The following is a 27,641-nucleotide window of genomic DNA, read 5'->3' on the forward strand; positions in this document are numbered from 1 at the left end:
GACAAAACTCAAACCCGCAGAGGATTATACTGGTTGCAGGTCAAGACGCCAGAGCCTCGTTGGCCTCCACAAATGCAGTGGAATATAAGGGGTGACCTTCTGGTGTAACCAATAGTGAACCTCGCTTCCCATAGTACACCCCAGTACTTTGCAAGCCAACGAGTTCTGGCGCCTGTATGCGCATAATTCTATGTGAAGTCGTGTTCTATTGTTTGTCCTTATATGTGCTGGCTGCTCTTTTATAGCCTCAGCTTCTAATAGGTTACGAGATTTAAGGGTGGCTACTATTGGACAAGCATAATTCCTGGTTTTCAAGGCGAACTTTCCAAAAATTCCAGCAGTTGTTTTTTCTATTTCAACCTTACGTATTACCGCCTCTCACCACACACTTACCCACACAAATATACTGTATATTAACAATGTAAAGGGTCTGTGCGATTCCAATGTTATCAAAAAATGCAAATTCAATACAACTGAACGGTATATACTATATTTAATTTAAGGTGAGGAGTTTGTCTTTGCCATTTCGCATACTCAGCCTAGAAATATATCTACAAACACAAGTCACAAATGTACAAGAATTTAAAACTCAAATATAACTAATCAACTTCAAAGTAGCTTGCAATAATCTTCCGTCTGCCAGATACACTATTCTGCAAAGAACGCTAACAAAGTAAAAGGATTGAGAGAATCCTGTTTCATTTTCCAAGCAGCATTCTCTTCTTGTCCTTCCGCGATAAAAATTAATGCTAAACTGTGAAAAACTTGCCTCAGCGCATTAATAAATAAATTAAATGGGGTTTGGATGAATAAACGTTTTCATACGGAGAAAAATTCAAGCAGAATTTGCGCATAATTCCCGGAGCCAATAATTCCCGGAATTCAAGGAATTCCCGGTGAGTACCCACCCTGGACTTTCTCCTCGGAAACAGTACAGTTTTAGAACTTGATAAGTAATGAAGGAATGAGTTTTAAAAATTGATCGAGGAAGTATTTTCTTAGGGGCTAATCCTCAATTTTGGTTTAGTTAAGGGGCCTTGTCCCCAGAGGCAAAAACAGCCTCTGTCTTGATAGGCTCGTACTATAAAAGATAGGCGTGCGCAGGGGGGGAGGGGGCAAAAGCCTTGATAAAAGTTCCGTCGGAAAAAGAAAAAAAAAACATTCTATCTCACTTTTTTATTGTATTGATGGGTACTAGAGTGGAACCACAAAAAAAGAAAAAACTGCGCAGACCCGCGACTCCTGTGTACTCCCGCGTGGAGGGGAGGGGCAGAGTCGACCATGCTTTCTTATGGCCCGAGCTGAACGGAGGAAGGGAATTGTGCGCGAAGACTTTTCGTCGAAGGTTCTTTTCCTTGTGGTAGCTGTATAACAGGGGCGTATATAGTGTGTGTCCGGACCAACTGAAAACCATTCTATATGGTATGGCCAAATGAAAAGGAGACTGCTGTTATATCTAAAGAATATTATATTACAGAATATTTGCATTATATAATATGTGAATTACAGTTAATGTGTAACATGATAACCACACATAATTGCCATTGATATTGATGCACTGATCCCGGTGGATGGCTTCAGTGTAGAAACTCCTGGGTTGCTTACTGATCCAGTTTTCCACGGTGTTCTGCACTTCCTCGTCACAGGTGAACCGATGACTTTTCAGTGATTGTTTTAAGGGGCCGAAGATATGGGAGTCACATGGGGAAATATCGGGGCTGTACGGAGGATATGTGAGGACTTTCCATTGAAATGTTCTCAGCAGGTTGAGGGTATTCTTGGTCACATGCGGCCTAGCGTTGTCCTGGAACAGCACTATCTCCTTCGAGAGCTTACCTCTGCACTTGTTTTTGATGGCCTATTTAAGCCTCAGCAACGTGTTGCAGAACCGCCAGTCGATGAGTAGAGTTCCTTCATCCTGCGATAAATTTGTGAAGCATGCTTGCCTTCTGCGCGAAGAAATTGGATTACAGCTCTCTGCGCTGATCTGGAGGAATCCATAATGCATCCGTCCGCGCAAAACAACTTTTGCCAACTGAGGAAACAGCAGTCCTAGCCGTTCGCTACACCTGCAAACTGGGACAAACACGGTGCCATCTATCGGCAAACATATTTACCTTCTTCGATTAGATACAACACAGCTACAGCAAAGGTCTCATTTTCATTTGGGCATACCTTATATTAGAAGAATCCCAGCTTCCGCGGCACAAAAGTTCTCTCTTCCCCTCCCCCTTTATTTTCCTTCTTTCCAGACTAATTAGTATATAAACATGATTTCGTACAGCAGATTCAAAACGACTACATATAATTTATTCATTTCCAATGTGTGACCAATTTATTCTAAAATCATATAGGTGTTAACACAACTACAGTAGGCTAACGAATAAAATCCGTGAGTCTTAATAACAAGTAATAGGATTTATCTTCACTAAATTTCTAAGTGAGAGTATTAGGAGGGAAAACTGACCCTTCCCCCCTTCCCCAGTGCACGCCAATGCTATGACAATCAATCAATAAATGCAGTTTCTTATGTCGGTCGTACAGAGTCTACGATCCTTTCAATATACTTCAAGGGAATAATATCGAAAACACACACAAAGAATGAACAACAGAGCCTCGTCTCTAAGGACACTAAACCCAGCAATCCCCAGAACACAGAAATTAGTCGGATTTGTTATTTCTTCTCCATTTCTCGTCGCATTTCATCAACTACTGCAAATTATATAAATATATAAATAAAAAAAAACTTCTTAGCTTTTAGATGTGATTTTTATGTTGGTAACTATTATCTTATGTGTCTTAATTTTGGCCACTCCCCCTACTCAAGGGTTCCCAACTCTGAGCTGAACAATTCCGGGACAAGGACAACCCCTCCCCCCCAAATCTTAGGAGTATTAAAAAAAAAAAAGGTCGAATGCATTTTTAAGCTTTTTTAATAATCTGATACTGATACTTACAAAAAATGCAGGGACAACGACGCTTCAGTTGCATGTTGTATCACTCGTACTGGATGTGGCAGAGGCAGCCATCACAGCTGATACTTTAAACCTGTATTTATCTTGAGATTTGGCTCTTTTCACTAAGTCAGGCCTACCCTTCACATAATCGTAGAACTCCATGCAGGTCATGTTGTAGTTTATTTTTACCTGTATTTCAGCTTTTAATTGATTCTCACTAAATCTGTTTCTCGTGTCCGTATACATATAGCCCATTACACTAAACACTCGCTCACAAAATGAATTTCCAACAGACACTGACAACACAAATGATACTAATTTTAGAAGTTCTTTGCATTCTGGAGCTTTTTCAAAGAAAGATATCCACTTTTATTCCACGGTTTCTTTATTGAGGGAGTCTATTGTACTTCTCAGAACACAAATATCTTCGTACAGCTGATCTAAATTTATGATGATCTGCAGGCAGTTAATCAACTCCTCAATTTCTTCCCAAGTGGGTGGGTTGCGTAAAGACAAAACAGCCATTTTCTTAAAAATTGAATCTTCAAAATTATACCACTTTGAAATGTACATTAGCGCTTTTTCAAAAAAAGCATTTGCACTTGATTCGAATTTCCTTTTGTCTTCATTTTTCATATTATTTAGCATTCTTTTTGGTTGACTGCCATAAAATTTATCATTTTGTTTGCATTGAAGCTCAGATTTCACTTTAGTCATTAAGGTATGCAGTTCAGTGGACGTAAAAGACTTGTTTTCTAAATGCTGAATGCTGGTATGGAATAATTTAAGCACATTATGGATAAACCATAATGTACACAAATGAATGGAATCATCATCCTCACTTCCACCGAATACTGTCCACAGCATGTTACTGCACTCTCCTTCCCCTTGGGATAAAAAGTAAGACTTCAGAGCTTTCCAGTGTAACAGAAGGCGTTCAATAGCAGGATACAATAAAAGCCAACGTGTAGGCACGTGACTTAGAACTGTTTTATATTCTACATCAACAAAGTCAAATAATTGTTTTAGCTCGTCGTTTCGTTTGGCAGACGAGGAAAATTCATTATACACTTTAATGACAAATGCTTCGATATCAATATACCTAAATGCTTTTACGGCAGACTTTACGCAATTATTTAAAATGTGGCACTTGCAATTTGCTTGTATAATGTTTTTGTTATGTAACAGTAACTTCTGATAAACTGAAACATGTTTCCCATAATTTACAGAGGCATTGTTGGCCGAATATGCAGAAATATGGGTTATATCCAAGTCATTGTTGTTTAAAATGGTTGTGATGCGATTACAAATAGCTTCACTACTTTCATTTGAATCTTGGTAAAAATCTAGAACCCCATGATTCACCCCAGTTTTTGGATTGAAATATTGAACAGTTAGAGGAAATAATATTTTATTTCCTACATTTGAGGCATCCGAACTAACGCAAAAATAACCGTTCTCGGTTTTTAAATTTTGAATGAGACATTCTTGAGAATGGGGCCCCAAAACATTCTTAATAATGCTTGCACTTTTAGTTGGACCACAAGATATCTTGCTTGCAATTTCTGAATCTGGTGTGAGTTTCGGTAGCAGTTTATTTCCGCATTATAGCTTATGATATGCTGATACTATTTCTGTCACTGTTCTCTTCTTTGGTTTCTTTTTAAACACAAAATCTGAATAAAATATTACTGTGTTTAGTACTAGCTAAATTGTCTTTCTGTTTTTTTGAAGCACAATGTACCTGTATAGCACTTTTTACCTTCATACTTTATACTGAAGCTTTGGATGCATAACCTACACTCAGCAGTGTAATGACCCTCAGCCATTGACATAGTAGAGAGTTCGTACATGCGTATGTAAAAAATAAATGTAGTTATTCAGGGGTACAGAAACTGATACAATATATTGATGAAGGAATTAGGAGCATAAAAATCGAAACCTCCATTTGTTAAATTATTGCTTTGAAGCTCAAAATACAGGTAAAGATAAAGTTCCCTGTGCATGGCACCGTGCCAGGAAGGCACATTTAGGGTAAGTTGGGGTAGAGCTCCACATATTTTCGATGTCGGCCATCTTGGAGGTGATGTGATCAACAGCACGCTGCGGCCGCCTTTACCCCCACCGGATACCATTTAATTTGAAGCTGGGTGGGCCATAAAGCCGCCTTATGCGGGGACAACGCTGGAAAAATGCCGACCTGACTGCATGGTTGTAACAAATGTATCATTTTCGAGGTGTGAGAAGAAAGTGCCATTATATTGTGTGTATGCTCTTTCCCCCAACCAATCTGTAGTGATTTCGCACCCTGGTTTTGCTTTCTCTTCGTGCAAAGGACGAAGCGACCCCACGCATGTCCCAACATCCAGTTCTCAAGACAATCTGGAACGCGAGGACGTAACCTCGAACCCAAAACTCCCCCAACAGCCTTGGTGATATTTAGCGCAGTCTGCCTGTCAACATTCTGCTGCTTCCACTTGAGATTTGAGAAGAGCAAGTTTCAAAGGGAGCAAACCTTGAGCAGTGCGAAACTCAAGAAAGTCTCTTGTTTAATTCCCTCTCGGCCTTCGGGAACAAGAGGATTCGTAGCACGCAACGCATGACAGCATTAACAAAAAGCCTTGGCCCGTCACGTGTGGGACAGCCTTATTATCCACGACGCGATTCGCTCAAGAATTGTTGTACGAAAGATGTCGCGAGTGTTTTGTTAACCTATCGTCACTCTTGTATACCTCAAGCTCAGCTGGTCTTAACTTTCTTGGGGGACTGCCAGGTGAACAAAATCAATCTGGTGTTGATTTTTTTTTGACAGAGTACACCGATTTTGTTTATTTTATAAAATCAAGAACCTGTCGATTGTACTAACTACAATGTTTAAGATATTTTCAACGACGGAATTGGCTGTTACAGTACTGACGTTCGAAGCAAATGGCAAAGAAAAAGAGATAAAAAGAATTGCGAAAGCGGAGAATGTTTATTTGCACTTACAATGTGCAAGCTACGAATGTCAACAATGGTAAACATTATTTCTTTTATTCGAACGTTTCCGACACAACACGGCTAAATAATGTATAACTACCATAACTCTTACAACACCACGAAAACCACGAAAAATCCCAAAGAAATCACAATCACCCGCGCAGAAGCCCTTCCACAACGACAATGATGGCAGCGGAAGACTTCCTTCTACCCCTAAAATCTGCAAATAGACCGGTCTTCCCCTGTCCCTCTGCACACTCTCTCCCCTCATTTGGGGATCTTCTCGTGAGCGGTGAGCTGTATTTGTGTGTGGGGAGGGGGGAGGTGGTCCGGACCCCCCTGAAAGACTTAGCAAGAACTGAAATTAAATAATGAAAATATATTTGTTTATTGAACGTATTGGAAGGCAAGGATAAAGAACTAAATTTGGCAACTCTGTTTCCAACTATATGTTTTCTCTGGATGCTAAGGTGAAAGATAAGAGTAATACAATGGCACTGTATGCCAAGGACACGGATTCGAATTCAGTTCGAGGTGCAAAGTATTCAGAACACCCAAATGTCAGCGTCAGCCTCTCTTTCAAGCAGTACACTCTACACTCAAAGCCAGCATAATCCACTGTGGACTTCTGTTGTTTCCTGTCCATGGGTGTTTATGATTGTCTCTTCATTAATTTCGTCTGATCACCATTCAGCATCTTCCCGATTAGCCAGCAGTGGCAGAAAATTGAAATAAAATAACCAAATCAATCAATCAAAGAATCGAATTCAGGTCCAGCCTGAATTTTTACCTTTAATTTCTAGGTTCTGACACGCAGCTCAGTCTGTAAATTATACGCGTTTAGATTTATATAATATCCACAGGAAGGACTGCGAGGAAAAATAATTCCTCCCAAGGTATTAACAATTTCCTTCTTGTTACGCCATTTCCACATCCCCATACGTCACTTCCTTCTTAAGGCAGATTGTCATACTCATGACTCGACTAAAGTTGCAAGAAAAAGCACATTCATTCTGACCACGTGAAACGCTTTACTTTTACCGAGCACTTTGAGTGAATGGATAGCGCTTTATCATCTCAGTCTCAGAATAGCGGTGTTTCCTTTCCACGGAAACTTTCACTGACTGTCCATGTCTCACTAATTATTCTTAGATTGTGACTTCACAGTTTTATTCTTATCGCGAATGATAAGGATTTAATTTATGCCATCCAGAATTTATCATGTTGCTTTTTATCAACTAGCGTTGTTGTTCTTGTTTCAATATTAGTGATAAATTTTCCTTCTGGTAGAACTTGATCGATGTGTTTAGTGAAAGCTTAAAGTAGCGATGTGCCTTATAATGTAAAAATACAGAAAATGTTATTCGTTAAAGAAACGCAAGAACTTTTAATAACTATTCATTACAGAACTGGACATTACATTATAGACGCATGCTATTTAGTTGAAATGTTGTGTTTTGTTCGTTTTTTTTAATTTGTCAAATGTTTAAGGTGTCACAGCAACTAGTATTAGAAGGACAAATGGACTACCTGCATATATCAACCTGACAAAATAATTTAACAAACCAATAGATCTATCAGCAAGCTCTGAATAGCCACAGGGTAACGATAGTATGAAAATATCTAGAACAATACCAATGTGTGTGTTTAAGTTTGTAAATTGTTCTAAAGTCCGTTTACCAAGAATAAACCTTGTATTAAGGGTAAACAGGAAGTTTTGTTACCAGAAACTTTTGCTCACAACGTGAGGCGTAAATGGTAAATTCCTAGCAGTGCCGGATCTAGAAGCCGCAAAACCCCCGCAGTGCAGGGGGCCCGGAGACAAGTAAGCCTTTAGGGGGGGCCCTCAGCCATTGACATAATAGAGGGTTCGTATCTGCGCATATAAAAAATAAACGTAGTTACTCAGAGGTACAGAAACGAATACAATATCACAGGTAAAGTTAAAGTTCCCTGTGCATGTAGCACCGTTATGTGGGGGCAGGACCACACATATTTTCGATGCCGGACATCTTGGAGGTGATGTCATCAGCACCACGCTCCGGCCGCATTTACCCCCCCCCCCCCCCCAACGGGTACCATTTGATTTGATGCTGGGTGGACCCTGGATCAGCTTTATGCGGGGACAAAGCCGGAAAGATCCCGACCTTAGATCAAATCAGGCTACAATTTCATGAGAAAATAGTGTCATGTATAACACATCACCACCGGTGTCGAAACCGGGAGGGAGGGGCAGAGGGGCCCGGGCCCATCCAGTTCTCGTGTGACCCCCTTATAAGGGGCCCAATGCATATCTCCCAACATATTACACAACTTTTGCACACAGAAACTTCACACACAACAGGTGGGAAATTACGCAGGATTCTGCTCTGAAATGGGCAGAATCAATAATGTGGGACTATCACTCAGTTTGAGGGTGTTTCTTCTGCTTGTGCGTTTACTATTTCAGTATTTCCTTTTTCAAACTGACAATAAATTGCGGAAAACGCATGGCATATTATGAATGAATATGTGAGAAAATAGAGGAAGAAGCATGGGAATACTGCAGTCTTCATGTTCTTGAATGAGCCAGTCCATTGCAAAATAGGGTCCTTTGGTTCCCTTCGGAAATGTCAAAAATCGCTGGCCCAGATGAAAATTTTATCTTGGGCCTTCCTTTTTTATGTAAATTTGTGTGTAGATATTAAACTCCTATAAAGGATTGAAAAAACAAGTATTATAAACAGAACATGATAAAAAAGTCTCAGTCAAAAGTTACACGTAAAGTATTATGTTGTATAATTACATAATCACAGTAGTGCAGTGAATAATTTTTGTCCAGCTAATATAGTTCGATGTACCCTGATATACATGTTTTGTTGTCAAATACAGTTAATGCAATTACTATTTTTCAAAGGTTAATTCAAGTGTATTAGGTTCCACCTTAAGGAAAAAAAATGCCCCTCTTCTCGCAAACAGAAATAAATCAGAATTTATGCTTTACTTAGCTTTACTCCCCCCCCCCAAATCTCTTAACAAATCGGCGCCTATACACATCACCCCCTTCCCATTTTTTAAAAAAAAATTGAGTTGAATCCAATATGGCGGACATCCGCTTGGAACACACCAATGGGGTTGGTTTCCCCTAAGCCTAACCTGTTTCTATCATGACCAATTGCACCCAGCCTAACGGCTTTACTTTTTATAGGGGTGTTAACGGATTTTTGAATCACCCTGTAGGCCCTCGTTTGTGAGTTTGTCAACATGAGATCAAGAATTACACACACAGACATTATATATGTGTGTGTGGGAAGGTAGGTAGAGGGGGCCTTTGGTAAACATGTAATTTTGATTTATTTGTAATAATCACGTGGAGTATGAGTTCATAAAAGTATCTTTTGATGCATGTTGGTGCGTATTATGATGCCCACAATCATCTATTTCATTTTCATATATCATTGTGTATTGGTAAGATAGAGTAAACTATATTTTAACATGAAGATGACTATGTCCACTTAAATTTCAATTTCCTAGCATCTTTCACTTCGCGATCCATATTTGAGGGCCCACTACCTCAGACAAATAATGGTTATACGTGTACTACTGGGCTTCGAGCGTATACCGCTCGCTTTGCCAGTTCGAGCGTTATTAGCTCGAGCGAACAAGCTCTCAATTCGGTACGCCATCTAGCGTCGACCGTTCGAACTATTTGGCGCTCGAGCGAAATCCTCTCCGTGCAGCATTATAATGGAAACATTTGACACTGACTAAAGACGACGAAGATGTCTGAAAGAACGCCACATATTTGGATAACGCAAGGGCAGGATTAAATAGTAAACAACCGATTGCATCGTCGGCTCTCTTACGGTTGAAAAGTCAACGACAGCGCCAGAGGGTTTTACTCATCTTGGTCAAACTGTAAGTCCAAGTAAATTTCTCAAACATGCTTGGCACAAGCAACACTTACCGTTTAGTTCCTGTTTCGCCTTGCCGTTGCGTTTCAGCTTCCTCACCGCACTAGCCGCCAACTTGTGGCCCTGAATCTTCTCGAACGCCACTCGGCGCTTCTGCATTTTGCACGTGCAATTTCACTTCAACCTCGAAAACACTGAACTGGCACTGGTCTTCCTATTACGAATTCGTCTCGCTCAAACCGACTCGTATATTAACGTGCATTTACGGTGACTTCAGCCAAACGCTTGCATGTCAGGAGTCTTTATCTAATCTTCGGCGGTTGACAGCGAACGAGTAAAGGAATTCAGGTGGCATTTCTTATCGAACGTGGCCCATTAAGACAGTGTGACACACAGTTTTCTGACTCTAGCAGGATAAGCTCAACGTGTCTAAATTCGCATTTTGCTACATCAACTAGAATTCTTTGACAAGGGGGCAGTTCAGTAGGAATGGACGATATCGAAAATTCAATATTGCGACATATCGTCACAGACGATACGATACGATATTTTTTCCGTATCGCGTTATCGGAGAAATATCGTCTGCACGATATATATCGCCAAATATCGTGATAGTGTATCGCCGACACGATATATATCGCCAAAATATCGTGACGATATATCGCCAACACCATGCATATACAGGGTGTCTCAAAAGTAATTGCATAGCGCAAACTGACACAGGTGAAAGTACACGATAATAGAAGTAAAAAAGTCTCATGGGTCTGCAAACGAGCCGTTTTCGAGATAATCGTGACCGCCACTGACTTCATTGTTTGTAAACGTCGTCCTAGTTGGTAAAATACCAACAATACAGTATGAAAAATCAGGAGATCTCATTGCTTTCATTGAACATTCTACTTACTTTAACAAGGAATACAGCACTACTTTAGTATGTTCTACGAACAATTACTGTACACACGTACCTGTTAAAGGAGGTGTTCAAAGTATCGTCCTTCCATCTGGATGCAATACTGTACGCGATTCCGCATTGAGTTTCGAATTATTTCGAACACACCCGGATCATTTCGGAATTGGTCACAAGCATGTACAATTCTCTGTTCCAGTTCTTCAACCGTGTCAACGGGGGTGTTTTACACTACGCTTTTGAGGTGACCCTAGACACAAAAATCCAAAGGATTTAGATCCGGTAACCTTGGAGGCCACGGTACAGGCCCGCCTCGACCTATCCATCTTTGATTATATATGCGTGTTCGATGTCGTCTCACAGCAGCAGCAAAATGTGCCGGTGCTCCATCATGCATGTACCACAAACCCTGACGTGGATCAAGGGGAACATCCACAAGCAATCCTGGAAGATCATGCCGCAAAAACCAAAGGTACCTCGGTCCATTGAGTCTGCTTGGAAGAATGTGTGGTCCAATGAGACGATCACCTAGTACCCCTAACCACACATTCAATGAGAAACGTTGCTGATGTGGTGCCTCATGAACAGCATGTGGGTTTAGTACACTCCAAACATGAGGATTATGAAAATTAAAAATACCATCGCGTGTGAACTCTGCTTCGTCTGTAAATAAAATGTTACTTGCAAAACGAGGGTTGAGTACAAACTGTTGTTGCATCCAGTGACAAAACGTCACTCTAGGAACAGAATCCATATCACTGAGACACTGAACTCGTTGGAGGTGGTAAGGGTAGAGTGAATTGCGATGTAAAATTCTCCATACACTACTGCGGCTTACTGGCACTTGTGCGGCAATTCTCCTCGTCGAGGTTGCTGGAGAGTGTTCTACTGCTTCCAACACCATATCCTCAGCTTAATCGTAATGCGTTCATTTCTACCTGCTCTCCTACCATGTTCGAAGCTCCCACGTTCGTTGAGGCGCTGATGTACCCTAGTAAATGTGCGACTCTCGGGGTGCCTTCGAGCAGGGTATTTTTCTTGGTACAAGCGTGCAGCCTCCCGTGCATTGCCGTTAGCCAAACCACACACAAAATGCATATCCGCATACTCTTCGATGCTGTAAGGTTCCATTTTCACTAAGCAGTTCAGCACAACTGACGTGACTCCCACAGTACGAGTGTACTGATTGTATCCATACAACGTCAGCTCTCGGAAATGTTCTGTTTGATTACAACGCCACCTCTCGGAAATGTTCTGTTTTGTAAACAAAGAGCAAACCTCGGACCGCCCAAGGAGTATAGCACTCCGTGATTACAAAATGCAATCAATGACGGCTTGTAACCACACATTCGCACACATTATTAGAATTTTACCAACTAGGACGACGTTTACAAACAATGAAGTCAGTGGCGGATTGTATTCACACATTCGCAACTATCTCGAAAACGGCTCGTTTGCAGACTCATGTTTACTGATACTTTTTTGTTTCTATTATCGTGTACTTTCACCTGTGTCAGTTTGCGCTATTACTTATGAGATACCCTGTATACATTTGAAATTTCCATAATCTGTATATCTGCATATACTTTGCATTACTGTACACTTAACATTAATTCTTGCAGGACAGAAAGCTGTTTTATAGTTAAATCAGTGTAAAATAAACTGTAAGCTTAAATGTGACCCTACTTCAAGTAATAATAATAATAATTGCTGTAGCTTGTGGCCTGTAAGTCATAAAATACAATATATTTTGTTGTAAAGTACAATTTCACCATTCAAATTTCATAATTTCATTAACTATTTCCAGAAATCGCAGGGGAGGGCATGGGGGCTGGTTCTGTAACTGGTGGTAATGCCGTAACGAAACAAAGTGTGTTTCGCAATAACCTGCGAGGAACACGCCACGATTAACTCCATTCCCAGTCTCCGAACGTGGAACTGTTAAGTGAGAGAGCTCGCACTTCTGCCATGACAGCTTATGGTGGATGTCATCATCGCGTCGACTGGGAAAGCGGACGACAAAGCCGTGCGTGTTCAAGTGACGTTCCATTCTTCATTTCACTTCGTTAACGCGATCTGTTTTTTTTTTTTTTACAGCGCAGTCGAGAAAGGGATGTTACGTAAAAAGAGATATCTTTCTTTTTCAAGCTTTCCCGCAAGTTCTGAACGGGTGTGAAATTCACAAGGAGAAAAAAAGTGGATGGGAAACAGTATGTGAGATGAAGTGAAAATTCGTGTATGAAAAATTGTTATGGCAATGCTAGTTGTTACAACCATATGATTATACGCCCATTCTTTCCATCAGTGTATTACAATATGTGAACAATACGAGTTTCATGTGCCGACTGTGATTTCTTTTGTGTACCGTATGTACCGCGATATGCCTAGTAATACTCAAGAGACAGTGTAACTGGCAAATGGAAAGAAAATGGCTTATCATTGTCGTGTATGTACACAGAGGTTAATATATTCACACACGTAGGTACTTCATAATATAATGACTAACACGAGGATACTAAATGACAACGATTTAATGTCAAACTTACAAACAACTTTACAAACAATTGAATGTTGATTCAAGTACAGGGTGTCCCACGAACGGCGCAACTGGGAATTAAGAGTGGCGTTACTTTGTAACCGAAACCTGTACATACATAAGTCATACACCAAATGTTAGCCCTGTCCAGTAGATATTTTTAAACATAGAAACAATAAACGGGGTGCAGTGTTGCCAAATGTAAGTGAAAGTGTACATTTATTTTTCCACAAAGCATGGAAAATTGCATGTCAAACATTCGTACGAAAATTTGGACGTCAATTTCCACCTTGGGTAGGTGGACTATTTCGCCATCTATAGTTCAGAGAAGAAAACCGATCGTTTTCGCGTATAGCCAATCCTGAAATGCCTCGTAAAGGCGTACCGGTCCAAATGGGTGTTTTAAAAAAAATATGAGGTACAGTGGCAACACTGTTGATGTTTGAAGGCAACAAAAGGTGTGTTTAGTGATGGTCTATGACATGGAAATACTGGAAACAGGAAAAAAAGAAAATTTTCATTTTCTTTTTTTCCTGTTTCCAGTATTTCCATGTCATAGACCATCACTAAATTTTCATTTTCTTTTTTTCCTGTTTCCAGTATTTCCATGTCATAGACCATCACTAAATTTTCATTTTCTTTTTTTCCTGTTTCCAGTATTTCCATGTCATAGACCATCACTAAATTTTCATTTTCTTTTTTTCCTGTTTCCAGTATTTCCATGTCATAGACCATCACTAAACACACCTTTTGTTGCCTTCAAACATCAACAGTGTTGCCACTGTACCTCATAATTTTTTTTAAAACACCCATTTGGACCGGTACGCCTTTACGAGGCATTTCAGGATTGGCTATACGCGAAAACGATCGGTTTTTTTCTCTGAACTATAGATGGCGAAATAGTCCACCTACCCAAGGTGGAAATTGACGTCCAAATTTTCGTACGAATGTTTGACATGCAATTTTCCATGCTTTGTGGAAAAATAAATTTACACTTTCACTTACATTTGGCAACACTGCACCCCGTTTGTTGTTTCTATGTTTAAAAATATCTACTTGGACAGGGCTAACATTTGGTGTATGACTTATGTATGTACAGGTTTCGGTTACAAAGTAACGCCACTCTTAATTCCCAGTTGCGCCGTTCGTGGGACACCCTGTATTATGCACACTTAACAGTCATATCAACATGGGTGTCTATACTGATGGCTTCCTCCCCCGGAATACTGAAACATTGTTCACCTATTGTTAGTTTCTTCCTGTTTTTTTTTCTTTCTCTAGATTCCCGACCCGTCTCTCCAGTGGCGTGATAAGGATTTTATAAAAAGGGGGGCGTACGTATATATGTTCTTAATAGTCGGCCCTCATTTTGCCATTTTTCGTGCCTTTAACGATCTCGATCCACCAACCCTCTCTTTGACAAGCCACTGTGAATAATTTCTTATACTACTGTTTTATTTAAGTTTTTGACACTCATTTCTTACTCCGAGCTTTATCTATCTCTCACCCTCTCTCACCGATTTTCTTTCTTTCTCCCCCCTTCCCCCGAGCTCGTTCTTTCTCTCTCTCCCTCCCAGACTGTTACTTTCTTTATCTCCTTGCTTCTCTTAAAATATTTCCCTCAACATGCTTCTTCATTGACTACGCACATATCATGATTAAATTAAATTAATGTCAGATTATCCAACTTGCAGTGCAGGACACTAGGCAAGAATCAAAGTTTGGCACGTGCAACCAGAAATGCATTGCTTTTGGGAACCCTCTAAACAAAATGGCGGGCGAATTTGGAAATCAAATACACGAACTCGCATCAAATAAGTGCCAAAATAACCTCATAAAAATAGATTACCAGGACTGCGATTTGATTACATACAATTTTTGACACCTTTTCGTCATTAAACATGGCATAATTACACTGAAAAGGGTACGATTATGTATTATGCGACTTGTAAATTCAGGCTTAATTCGTACTTTCTTCAGTCACCAACAGATGGCAGGCGCGCAATAATAATAATGGCACGGCACTAAATAACACATGGCTTGATTTATTCGTCGTATTTTAAAAGGAGAGAGAGGGCAAATTATGCAACGCACTCGCCCTTTCCATTCGAAGACTTCCGTAGAAAAATTAAAGCACTTCACATCTGTTATTTCGTAGACTACATGTATTTTTCACCAGTAAAAATGGATTACTTTATAGCGACAGGAAACTGTTTCCGTTCACGTTCAGATGTCAGCACCGTACATGAACTGCTTAATTTACAGCGTTTTGCACTTCTGTTCCTGGCTTGCAACGGGGAATTTATTGCGACTTTTCTTACTAAAAGTGAAAAGCAGTTGTAAAACGCGGCTGCCTATATACTCGACGGAAGTTATTCGTCTTAAATCATGTTTATTGCGCCTTATATTAGCATATGGGAACCGAGTCTTTTTCTTAAGCAAGAGTTGAGTGACTGCTCGCAAACCCCTTCCGAACATGGTGAATGTTCTCTTCTACGGAGCCCTGGTTGCCAGACTTTCTGTTGTTGTTGTTGAGTTGGTGATTTAAGTCCACTTTATGTACAGTAAGGCTGATCGGAACTGTACCTACAGTTTAAAGTGGGATCCGAACCACTATGTGCCTCCACCGGGTATCGAACACGGGACCCCTTGATTACAAGGCGAAGACGCTACCACTGCGCCATCGGGGAGGCCCGACAGACTTTCTGGACCTCCTCGATGGCGTAATGGTAACGTCGCCGCCTTGTCATCAACCACGTGATAACCACTCCACCACGAAGGTCAGCAATTCCCATCAGTAAAGTAGAAATATGTCACACAGTTGGAGTGGATATACATTTGAATTTGAATTATTTTTTTTTGGGTGCGTCAACACCTTGGTTATTTACCCCCGTTACATTATACAGGAACCAGTTATTTAACATAACTGAAATCACTCTCTGTCTGTGAGGACTAAAATCTCTTTACCTGGATAAATAGCTGAAGCTGTAATGTAAAGGTGCACTCAGTACATTTTAGGACAAAGTACAGGACAACACACACACACAGCTCTACAGAGGATTATACTGGCCGTAGGTCCGGACGCCAGAGCCTCGTTGGACTACAAAAGCAGTTATTGGGGTGTACTACGTGGAAGTGAGGTTAACGTTCGGGTGCCTGAGCAGAAGGTTACCCCATACACCCCGAGTGGATATAAATAGTGGAAGCAATAGACAAAGGGTAATGTCCGTTCGACATTACATCACTCTAATAGTGATATTGGTGTTCATTTATAAGATACTAGCTGATTACCCGGCGTTGCCCGGGTATTTATTTATCCAAATCTTCTATGACAGGAAAATAATGAATTCTAACTATAGTGTAAAATTAACTTGGAGTTCAACGGCATTGGGAGTGTCACTATTCATCTCAGCGACCCCGAAAACTATGGATTCCACACTATCTGTCGTTTTACATGTCACCCCTTCCCAACCCCACCCCTAGGGGTGCCCGGGGTGTCTTGGAGTTGAACGGCATTGGGAGTGTTACTATTCATCTTAGCGACTCCGAAAACTATGGAATCCACACTAATATCGGTTGTTTTCGATTATTTTCACGTCACCCCCACCCCTAGGTGTGCCAGGGGTGTCTTGGAGTTGAACGGCATTGGGAGTGTCACTATTCATCTTAGCGACCCAGAAATCTATGGATTTCACACTAATATCGGTCGTTATTGATTATTTTTACATGTCACCTCCTTCCCACCCCTAGGGGTGCCAGGGGTGTCTTACCCCCACAGTATTTCTTTCCAGATTGTAAGTCATATGTGTACCAAGTTTGGTTGAAATTGCTCCAGGCGTTCGAGAGTTATTCCGGAACAAACATACATACGTATATATACACACACACATACATCCATTTTTATATACATAATGTATAGAAAATTAGGTAGTACGGTGGTCGAATTGACACCTGACGAGACAAAAAGCAGCAACTTTACAAATCTGGATTGGAAATTGTTGGGAAGAAGATAATGGCGCTTTTTCCGATTCGGAGCGGACACGTCCATACACATACACACGAGTAAATACGCCACTGAGACAAGACTAAATTACTGAAAGAAGAATTGATAGCTTAGTAAAAGCATAAAAGTGCTTTGATTTTCAATCACTCTGGTTAAAGTAAACACTACTACTACTGTTTTGGCCGATGCATTGGATAAACAACATTATGAACAATTATAAGAGCTTAATAATTAAACTAGAGTTTGCTACAAAATAGTTCAGTAGTCTTGAAACACATACGTGGATCAACTAACGCATTTGCAAAGGAGTATTGATTGACCTATATGGATCATTATGTATTCTCTCCTACAAAATATCTTGTGTTGACTTCTTCAAGTTTGCCTCGTGCACTATTTGGCAGTTATTAATAAATAGGTGTGGAGCCATTACTTAACGAGAATCTTCCTTCCGTCATTAACAATGTTTACATCTTGAGTAAACGTTTCACGCCAACAAATGCTGTTTTTCATCGTTAACGTAATCACAGGCTTCACCTACTTCCTCTCATATGGACATAAATGCATGGCGTATAGGAAAATTGGTGCACCAGTGAGTGGACACTAAGCGATTAGTAGGTAATAGTAATGAGAAACATAATGAATGTTCTACAGTACACCCTCGTTAACACAAACTCGCTTAAGACGAACACTCGGTTAACATGAACAAAATGTTGGTCCCGGCAGGGATTGTATTATGTCTTATAGAAAGTTTTATCGGTTAACGCGAATTTTGGTTACCACGAATTAGGAACTGCTTTTTAGTCCGTTGCGTCATTAGATATCATTTAACACGAACTTTCAAAGTTTTTCATAATATTTTGGTGTTGTTCCTCTGTCGTTCCTCTGCTAGGTATGTAAGAAATCGCTCAACAATCTCTATCATCTTGTCAACAATCAACTTATACAGTATTGTAACCAACAGATTCCGATCAACAATGTGTTTTTCTATTCTTTAAAACATAGCCAGTACGAGTAACATGAAGATTAAAACTTGGGTGCAATTGCTCGACAATAGGGATCATCGCGTCAACAATGAGCTTATACGTATTTAACCAACAAATTCAGTTGTGTGTTCAGATGTGTTTTTCTATTCTATTGGACACTTTAGAACGTTTTGCTGAAACATACGAATTGACCGCTAGTTTTACGGAAGCTATGAGTACAGTTGGCCGTGACGTTACCAGGCATTTGCGTTCCCGTCTGCGACAGCGTAATATACAGGAATTTTTCACAGAAAATGATCTGCGAGCACTTTTTTTAAAAGTTAATTACTCTAGTACTGTAGTAGTGTTTTCTATGATGACATACATAATACGTATTGTAAATGGTTAATGTGTAGAAAGAACTGTATTGCAACAATACAATTTGAGTCCCCGGTTAGCACGAATTTTTTTAACACGAACTCTTGATTTTTCGGTCCCTTGGGATTCGTGTTAACGAGGGTGTACTGTATATTGTCTATTATATACAGCGTAAGTAAACCAATTATGAAGCAACTTCATGAAGTAAGTTTTATATGCATTTTGCGCGTAATGAAAAGCTAGAAATAGTGGCGTCAACTTGTAAGGGCTCCTGGGGACCGAACCCATCCAAAACTTGCTATTATTATATATGTGTTATAGTGATTCGTGCTGGAGTGCGGACGAATTGTTATTGTACATTAACATCATGGTACAGTCATCGTCAATAAAAATGGGGCACTTAGATCCTGAAATACTCGCTTCCTTGTAAGGCGTGATGTGTGTTGCCTAACTCTACGGCGGTGGCAGAACTTGCCATTGAAATTTTACTATTAAAATCCACTTATCGCCGTAGAGTTAGGCAACACACATAACCTTGCAGGGAAGCGACCATTTCAGGATCTAAGTGTCCCATTTGTATTGACGGTGACTGTACATGGAAGGGAGCATTTATGATAACTTTTTCGTGAACTTATAACTCAAGTGTTTGAGATCACCCAATGTTTTCTTTTTAATAAGTTGGCGTCCCTGGTGTTGACAAGAATAATGTCTCACGAAGTTATCTCTTGTATGTACAGTTTATTTACACTTCTACCCTTCGCCGTATAGCCTATACATATTTTCATTACAAATCCAATATCAACTGCTCCCGGTTGCCTTTTGCCCCAAAACACAGAGAATTGCACTTCTCAGGACTTCACTCTACGAGCGCACTATTTACCATTGCGCTAACCCGCCGTTTATCACGCAAGAGTCCCTACGCCGTCCTCTCACCAGTGCAGTACATCGTTATTTGAGCTACGAGCGCACTATTTAGCATGGCGCTAACCCGCCCCGCTGTTTATCACGCAGAGGTCCCTAAACATACGGCGCTCACCCTATGTGTATTTCTATGCATCCATAAAAACTACCTGCGTATCTGAGAGCCTGGGATTCTGAAATATGAGAGAGCTCTAAGGCGTAAAAACCACACAGCACTGGCTAGAGGCCGCTTTAGCAACCAGGAGATATCGCCGGCTGAATACTGTTTGTCGTATCGCCACTTTTCGCCAGAGCAGAGTTCATGTGATCGTGTTCCTTACAGGTTAATACATAACGTTCCGAAGCAACTCATCTGGCTGTCAAGTGGTGTGAATTATTAACATTGATAAAATGCTTGCGCAAATCTTGTAGTGTATTCCAAGTCCACACAAGACGAATTCAATCAGCTCTCCTGTAAAGTCAGTGCAGATGGACGACAAAATAGTATTCAGCCGGCGATATATCAGGAGGGCGATATATCATCTTCTGTACACACTACTCTAAATCGGCCCATACATTTGCACGTCTGTGTATGCACGCCTTCAGACCACACAAACCAAACCTGCCTAACCTACTCGTGTGTTTATTTCCTCACGAGGCGCCGCAGCGGACAGATCAGTAGGGTGTCTTAACTGCCACGAGGAGGACCCGGGATCGATTTCCGGGGCGGATGATTTCATGGGAATTTCTCAAGCATTGCCCCTGCATAGAGCGACACTGGGATTCACCCAGCCTCAAACAACGTGGCCGGAGCGTGGTGCTGATCATATCACCTCCATAGATCACTGAGATTGTGAATGTATGTGGGATACTATCTTCACATCCCTTCCTATGCCTTCACGGTATGTTGCAGTGTGGGGGGTAGCTTTAAGAGTAGGTTAAGCAGAGTATGAAGTTATTATTGAGTACTTTCACTATTATTTTACGTCGCTTTGTTGTAGCTTTTGGCTAATGCGACGATGAGGAGGAATGGTGTTTAGATGAAACTGATGAAGGTACACTTTCCGAGAAATACCAATGTCCAGATCTGGATTTCAACCCGGAACCTTCAGCACGGAGATCCTAGTGGCAGAAGTTGACAACTCTAATGATGGAATTAAGTGGATATCAAACCTGGTTCGTTTAATAGATGTTGAAATTACTGAAGCAGGAGAAAGCCATAAGACAAATCGTAGCGTGGCGAAATATTTCAATTTATCAAAGTGTTAGCAACTACGTACATATACGAGGGGAGAGTGAAAAGTTTTGAGCCTCCCAGCCTCTCTACATAATCACATAATCTCTATAATCACCCATCAAATCAATGCACTTATGCATTCTGTGCTGCAATTTGTTTACAGTCATCTGGTAGGATGATTTGTCCTGAATCTGACACCACTGACACCTTCCTACGTGTGGAAGTGACGTCCTCGAAGTGAATTCTTCATAGCAGGGAAAAGATGAAAATCTGACGGGGGCAGGTCTGGGAAATAAGGTGGATGGGGAAGTGCGGTGAAGTCACACTCGACCAAAGCGGCCTGTGCAGCGAGGCTTTGCCGACAGAGGTACCGAATCACGGCCCTGTCGACCACTCTCTTCTCTGACACTTCATTCATTTTCAACCTGACAAAAAAAAAAAATTAGAAGAAAACATGTGAATCCTCCAAAATTTTAACTACCTAGCATCACTCCTTCCATGTGAGGCTCAAAACTTTTCACTCTCCCCTCTTGCATTGTAGTTGTGAGTGTATTATCATCCTAACACTAGTGTTTCCTATTTTCAGGAATTTCCGTTTGGTAAACGATGCTTCTCAATAGGCACTCAACTGTTTTGTTGTTTAACATTTTACTTTCCTGCGAAACAAGCCTGCATCCTCAGAAAATTATGGACGATGTTGGACAACTTGAGGAACATCTTTCTGAAATGACCCTTAGATTTTGTGCGAGATATGTCTTCAAAGACGGATTCGGTGGTGTCTTGTCCAACGAAGGAAGTTACGTCACCAATACGTTTCTTAAACACGTTAACGTTCAAATAAATGTGCCCGTAATCTATCTGCGGACAGATTTCGGCAGGGGTAAGGAAGAAATGCAAATAGCACAGCAAATCAAGGTCAATAACTTGATGATTGTGATAAAGGACACCACAGGCAGTGCGAGACTCCTAGAATGTCTACATGGAATGGTTCGTTACGATTCGAAAACTAATTTTCTTGTCCTGTTAGTTTATCATGTGCATGCAGTGTCTGAAGTTCAAAGAATTTTAGAAGTGTTTTGGGAGTTTAAGATTCTGAATGTTGCGGTTCTGTTTTCCTTATTAGTCGACAAGAGTACTACAAGGAAACGTGTTTATACTTTCACTTACAATCCATTTATTGGTCTGGGAAAGACAAGACCAGTATTAGGAACGAATGAGGGTAGCTTGTATCCAGACAAGTTGGCCAATGTACACGGTTACCCACTCCGTGTCTCAATGTTCGATGGCTTACCGTTTGCGTTCAAACTTGAGAGACTAGGAGGCAAACTGAAATTCACAGGATTCGCAGGCAAGATACTTTCCATCCTTCTTAACCAAATGAACTTCACGTCGGTCATCACAGGATTTCACCGTGGGATAAAATTTGGCATTGAGCTTCCCAACGGTAGTTGGACTGGTATTACAGGCGATCTGGTTGAATCCAACGCGGACATATCTGCAAATCCAGAGGCGATGACGGTTCCGGTTGCAGCCGTCGTGGACTTCACCAATGTCTTCATCTTCGAAGAGTTTGTAGCGCTAGTCCCGAAGGCTGAACCGTTTCCACAGTGGATGTATATTTTTTTCCCTTTCACGTTCGTGATCTGGATATGCATTTTTCTAACACTGGCAGCGCTTCTTGCGGTTTTCATGCTCTCAATGAAACTGTTGAAAACAGTTGAACGCACGCTGTCTTGCAACTATGTCCTCTTCTACCTGTGCTCGTCATATCTACAAGTGTCTGTTAATAGCACTCCCACGACTAAGACATTGAGAATATTGTTCGCTCTGCTGGCGTACTTCAGTATAGTCATGAACACACTTTATGAAGGAAGATTTACAAGCTACCTCACCATTCCACGTTACCGTTCGGACATAGATACAATGGAGGGTATCACAAAATCAAACTTGAAAATTATAACTATTGGATCTGTAAAACGATCAATAAGCAAGTCTGATGAGGTAATGTTGAAGCAATGGTCCACACGACTCACCGACGGAGGTACTCTGCAAGAAAACTTCGATAGGGTTGCTCGCCAGCGTGATGCAGTGTTCATAGGACCACGATTCACATTCGACTACGTCATTTCATCCAAATATTCCACTCCAGGCACGAGCATCTTGCTTCACACCACAAAGGAAGCTTTCCAGTCGTTCCATGGTTGCATGCTGCTCTCAAAACGTACACCTTACCTCAGCAAAATGAACAAGATCATCAGCCGAGTGGTCGAAGCTGGCCTTACGAAAAAATGGTTATCGGTGTTTAAGATGAAACAGTCTCTAAGCGGAGAAGAGTCTCTTCTTACTCTTCACCATCTTCAAACTATATTTTATTTCTGGGTCATTGCATTGGCATGTTCTTCCTGCACATTTGTGGGTGAACTGACTTTGCAGCGCATGAAGCGAAGATAAATTTCTTTATTGATGAGTTTATTTAAATATTCACGAAATTTACTTCATAATAATAATTCATATACAGTATGATACAGTTAAATAATATGTATATTGTGATTATGTTCTCAACCATGGCAACAGGTGAATGGTGACAGTTCTTGAATGTGTTTCACTATTTTTCTTTGTCTTGAGAAACAAATGAGGAAAATTTAATACTGAACTTTTTGTGCATGAATATATCACCAATTTGATATTTTCAAGGTCTCGGGTATTAATCCTTAGCTTAATTCGATGTAGCGCCTTCAATATCTTGCAATACGATTAATTTGATTGATTGATTTGGTTTATTTTACCTCGCATTTCTGCCACTTTTGGGCTAATCGAGAGGATGATGAGTGATGATATGATGAAACTGAAAGAGCACTCACAAAAAACACCCATGCCCAGGATGGGATTCGAACCCGGGACCTCTGGCGTCGTAGCGCGCTAGATATGCTAACCAATCCACCACAATGGTCGGCACACTAACTTCGAATACACTAAGAGGGTGGTAAGTTTGCTGTCTCCAATATAACAACATTATAGCAGCAATATGACGGACAAATAACATTGTTTATGAATAGCAAAATGTCCCAGGTCTTCATTGTACTTCATTGAATTACAGTTACAATTCTTCAGTCAATGTTTTCAAATACTAAATATCGTTGCAATTCCATTGTATCTGTGTCAGAATATTCACATTATTCTTCTGGTGGAAAGTTTTCTTATCAGGCTGGATGCAACACACCAAGTGATTGAAACAAAGTAACGTTCTATAACTTTAAGATAATGTGGTTCAACCTTAGTGTGTCGGTATATTATTGAACATAAGACAGATTCTCATTACTTAGCGTGTGGAATTATTTCTCTTTTCTGTTAATTATGGCTCAACTAAAGAAATACTTCCGCAAGTGCAAACCAGTGCTGTCCGACATCGGAAGGAGTCAACATAGAGATTGCAACAGTCCTTTAATTGAAAACCATATGCAATTACTGTATAATGTTATTTTCTCGTTTGCATAACCAAATGTTATCCGTAAAGAATGAAGAAAATACTCTTGAACACTTTATTGAAATATTGATGTTATTTTCTTACTGGTTGCCATTTTGTTGTTAAGATAGTGGATGTTTAGAAGTGATGGTGAATGCTACGTATCTTAGGTAAAGTGAAATTTGTTGATTTCTCTATTTAAATATGTAACTGTTAATAACTGGGGACCGGTTGCAAGACTGACTTCGATCAATTAATCTGATACAGTTTCTTTGCAACACCAACTGCTACAACCCAGTTGGCTTGTCATTTGTATAATAACAATTTAAAAGACGGCTGAATTGTATTTACATCAAAAGTTGTGTCCTACGAACTATTATCCAAGAAGGGGAGGAGGGGGATCTCCACTTTATACTCAGAAAAGCTAATACAAGATGGACCTTATAGTTTAAGTGGGTTTCGAATCACTGAAATACGCCACACCCAGAATCAAACCAAGTATAATTTTATTACAAGATCTAAGAACCAAAAATGCGTATCATGAACATTTTCTCAAGCAAAAACCACGATGAACTAAGCAATGGCCCTCTTAGGCCTGCTTTAGACGGAAGCATTTCCTTTAACATTTTTGCTAGCATAAATGCTATGTAAATGCTTCCAAAACTCTTACAGCAGGTAGTATTTTACACGGAAGCATTTCAAGTAACTTTTCGGCTAGTTTTTGCGATTACAGTGTATAACATACATGTATACAGCATGAAAGACACGTCGAGTTACACCATCTATGGCGAGTGCACAGTGTTTACAATTGAAACAACTAAAATTATCTTCCATACGTGTACAGTAAACGTTGTAAAGTATGTACTTAAGCAGCGCCATTGTTTTGTACCTAATAACGTTTTATACGAAACGTTATTCCTCTCGGTTGAATAGTTATCGGCTTTTAAAAATGTGAAATGATGCATTGTTTACATCTCACGGGGCAGCCATTACAACTGCACTCGTGACCTAGAGGTCGCTTCTGATTGGTTATGCTACGAAAAATGCTACGGAAATAGGACGGGTTCTGTCCTTGAGAAATGCCATGAAATATGCCATAGCATCTGAAATGTGATAAGATTTTTCGCTTTACACGGTAGCATATTCGGCATGGCATAAATGTTAAGAAAAATGCTTTCGTCTAAAGCGGACTTATGGTTGTCGCCGTGTAGCAAGCGAAGGGTCTCCGATTTCCTGCCTCTCCCTGAAATGCGAGCGAAAGGTGCATGTTGACAGCAAAAGGTCTTGTTGTGTACGACTAGACAAAAATCATACGTGAGGCAACGCCGTTGTTTCGTACCTAATACCGTCGTATAGGTAACGTTACATATTCCTCTCGGTTGAATAGCCTAGTTATCGCCTCTTCAAAATGTGAAGTGATACACTGTTTACATCTTATGCGGCTGCCATTACATCTGCACTTGTGACCAAGAGGTCGCTTCTGATTGGTTATGCTACGAAAATAGGAGCGATCCTATCCTTGAGAAATGCCATGAAATATGCCATGGCATTTGAAACGCCATTCTTCACTTTACACGCTAGCATTTTGGTCATGGCATAAATGTTAAGAAGAATGCTAAGGAAAATGCTTTCGTCTAAAGCGGGCATCATGCGAATGCACGTGGCTCTCTTTTTTAAGCCACTTATGCTTATGCTTCGGACACGCTCCAGGGTTTCGAAGAAATCCATTTCAGTTCACGGAAGTGGAGACTGGTGGCATCATTGAGGTTGGAGAAGACGTTGTGCAAACAAGTTTTGCTGCGGGCGCCGTGCATTCAAAAATTCAGAAAGCAAATCTTGCATAGTCTGCACTTGTAATAAAGTGGGTCGCCTGTTGCACATGTCACCCAGCGGCAATGCTATTGCGCGCTGATGATCAGGTGAACAGTTGATCATCAGCACGAACTCTGGTGGCTGAGCGATTGCTCAAGATTTACCATAGAGTTGGAGGGTTTCAAAAGGCGCATACACCTAGATGCAGTGGAAAAACTGATCTTAGGAACGGTTAGACACCCCCATCTCGGTTGTCCGATTCGAGAAACTTTCCCAAGAGATACGTTAAAGATTGTTTTATGTCCACTCAGATAAGCTAATCGGGACTGGACCTACAGTTTAAAGTGGGATTCCAACCACTAAGGAACGTGCCTCAACCGTTGATGGAACCCGGGGCCCCTTCATCAAAAAGTTATCACTACGCCATCGGTAAGATCCATAATAGATATATTGACGTTTAATGAGCTGGGGACATACTCACTCGCATACATATGAAAGAGGAGAAGCACTGCAGATTTCCACAAATATAACATGAGTGAAACAAAATTTGGAGTTGTGTAGGAATGTGTTATGGTTCTTATGTTTGCGATTCTCTACGCTCTCGGCTAATCGCGATGATAAGGATGAATGACGATTAGAATAACCATACCCAGGCCGTGATTCGAATCCTAAGCCTTAGATCGTAAATCGACCATTCTTCGCGCTGGCCACCGACCTAGCACAAACACATATATACGCAATTAGTATATTTAAAACTGCATTGTATTTATCTCATCATGCTGTGAACCTTTTTTTAAAAAAAAGTTGTAAATTTTACCAGTGAGAATATGATCGCATAACAATGAGCTTAGTTCCTAGTTTAATAATCAGAACGCCAGGGCCCGGATTTTGTTGACATTTCATCTTTTAACTGGTGCAACGTAGACATTGCTAACTAGTACAGAAATCCTGAACATCCTCCTCAGGTTGAAAAAATGCATTGGGTCGTTTTTTTTGTCATTTTTACCATTTTTTATTTTTCTGTCATTTTTAAAAATTTTGCGTCATTTTTCGGTCATTTTTTAAAAAAAATTGTGTCATTGCATGCTGAAACATAAGAATTTCAACAATTTCTGTTTTGTCTGAATGTTATCTTGCGGTACTTACTCTGTGTTTAACTACCAGAGCAACAAAGCCTGTCTGAAAATCACGAAATGCAACATTGTCGAGTTTTTTATTCACAGTCCGTACAACACACCAAGCTGAAGAAGCAATTGTTAAATTGTTTGTGTTGGAATAATATATATACTATTTTTAAAAATCAGATTGAGTTTTGTACGAATTTTTTGGTCATTTTACAGGATTTTTGTTGTCATTTTAAAGGTCGTTTTTCAAAGATTTTTAAGTCATCAAAATCCGGGATAACAGATTAAACTATCTTTTTCAGTGATTGATTGATTGATTTGCATTATTTTACTTCGTTTTTCTGTCACTTTTGGCTAATAGCGAAGATAGAAATGGGTGATGAAATTATGACATTGATGAAGGGACCCATGGCGTCGTAGTGCGCTGTGCTAACCACTACGCCACGGAAGCCGACTCTTCAGTGCTTGAATTGGAAATTGTTAGCTTAGG

At 40.4% G+C, this 27,641-nt stretch overlaps 2 protein-coding genes across 5 annotated transcripts in view; one reads left to right on the top strand and one right to left on the bottom strand.

Annotated features, from left to right (window-relative positions):
- Positions 1 to 27,641, bottom strand: part of ninaC (STKc_myosinIII_N_like and MYSc_Myo21 domain-containing protein ninaC) — a 266,558-nt gene that overhangs the window by 174,040 nt on the left and 64,877 nt on the right. For 3 of the 4 annotated variants that reach the window (XM_083139402.1, XM_083139401.1, XM_083139400.1), the window contains exon 1: positions 9,883 to 10,001. The exons of the other annotated variant lie outside the window; for it this stretch is intronic. In XM_083139402.1, coding sequence (XP_082995528.1) covers positions 9,883 to 9,988 — 106 coding nt within the window. In that variant the 5' untranslated portion in view covers positions 9,989 to 10,001. Of the gene's footprint in view, positions 1 to 9,882; positions 10,002 to 27,641 lie in introns of those variants that run through there. 4 annotated transcript variants of the gene reach the window in all.
- LOC146001396 (glutamate receptor-like) lies at positions 22,028 to 23,203 on the top strand. The gene has a single exon (XM_083138710.1). It carries the CDS (start codon positions 22,028 to 22,030, stop codon positions 23,201 to 23,203), a length of 1,176 nt encoding a protein of 391 aa, XP_082994836.1.

The sequence above is a fragment of the Lepisma saccharinum genome, chromosome 17, assembly GCF_977018435.1.
Source record: "Lepisma saccharinum chromosome 17, izLepSacc3.1, whole genome shotgun sequence".
In the NCBI taxonomy this organism is placed as follows: Eukaryota; Metazoa; Arthropoda; class Insecta; order Zygentoma; family Lepismatidae; genus Lepisma; species Lepisma saccharinum.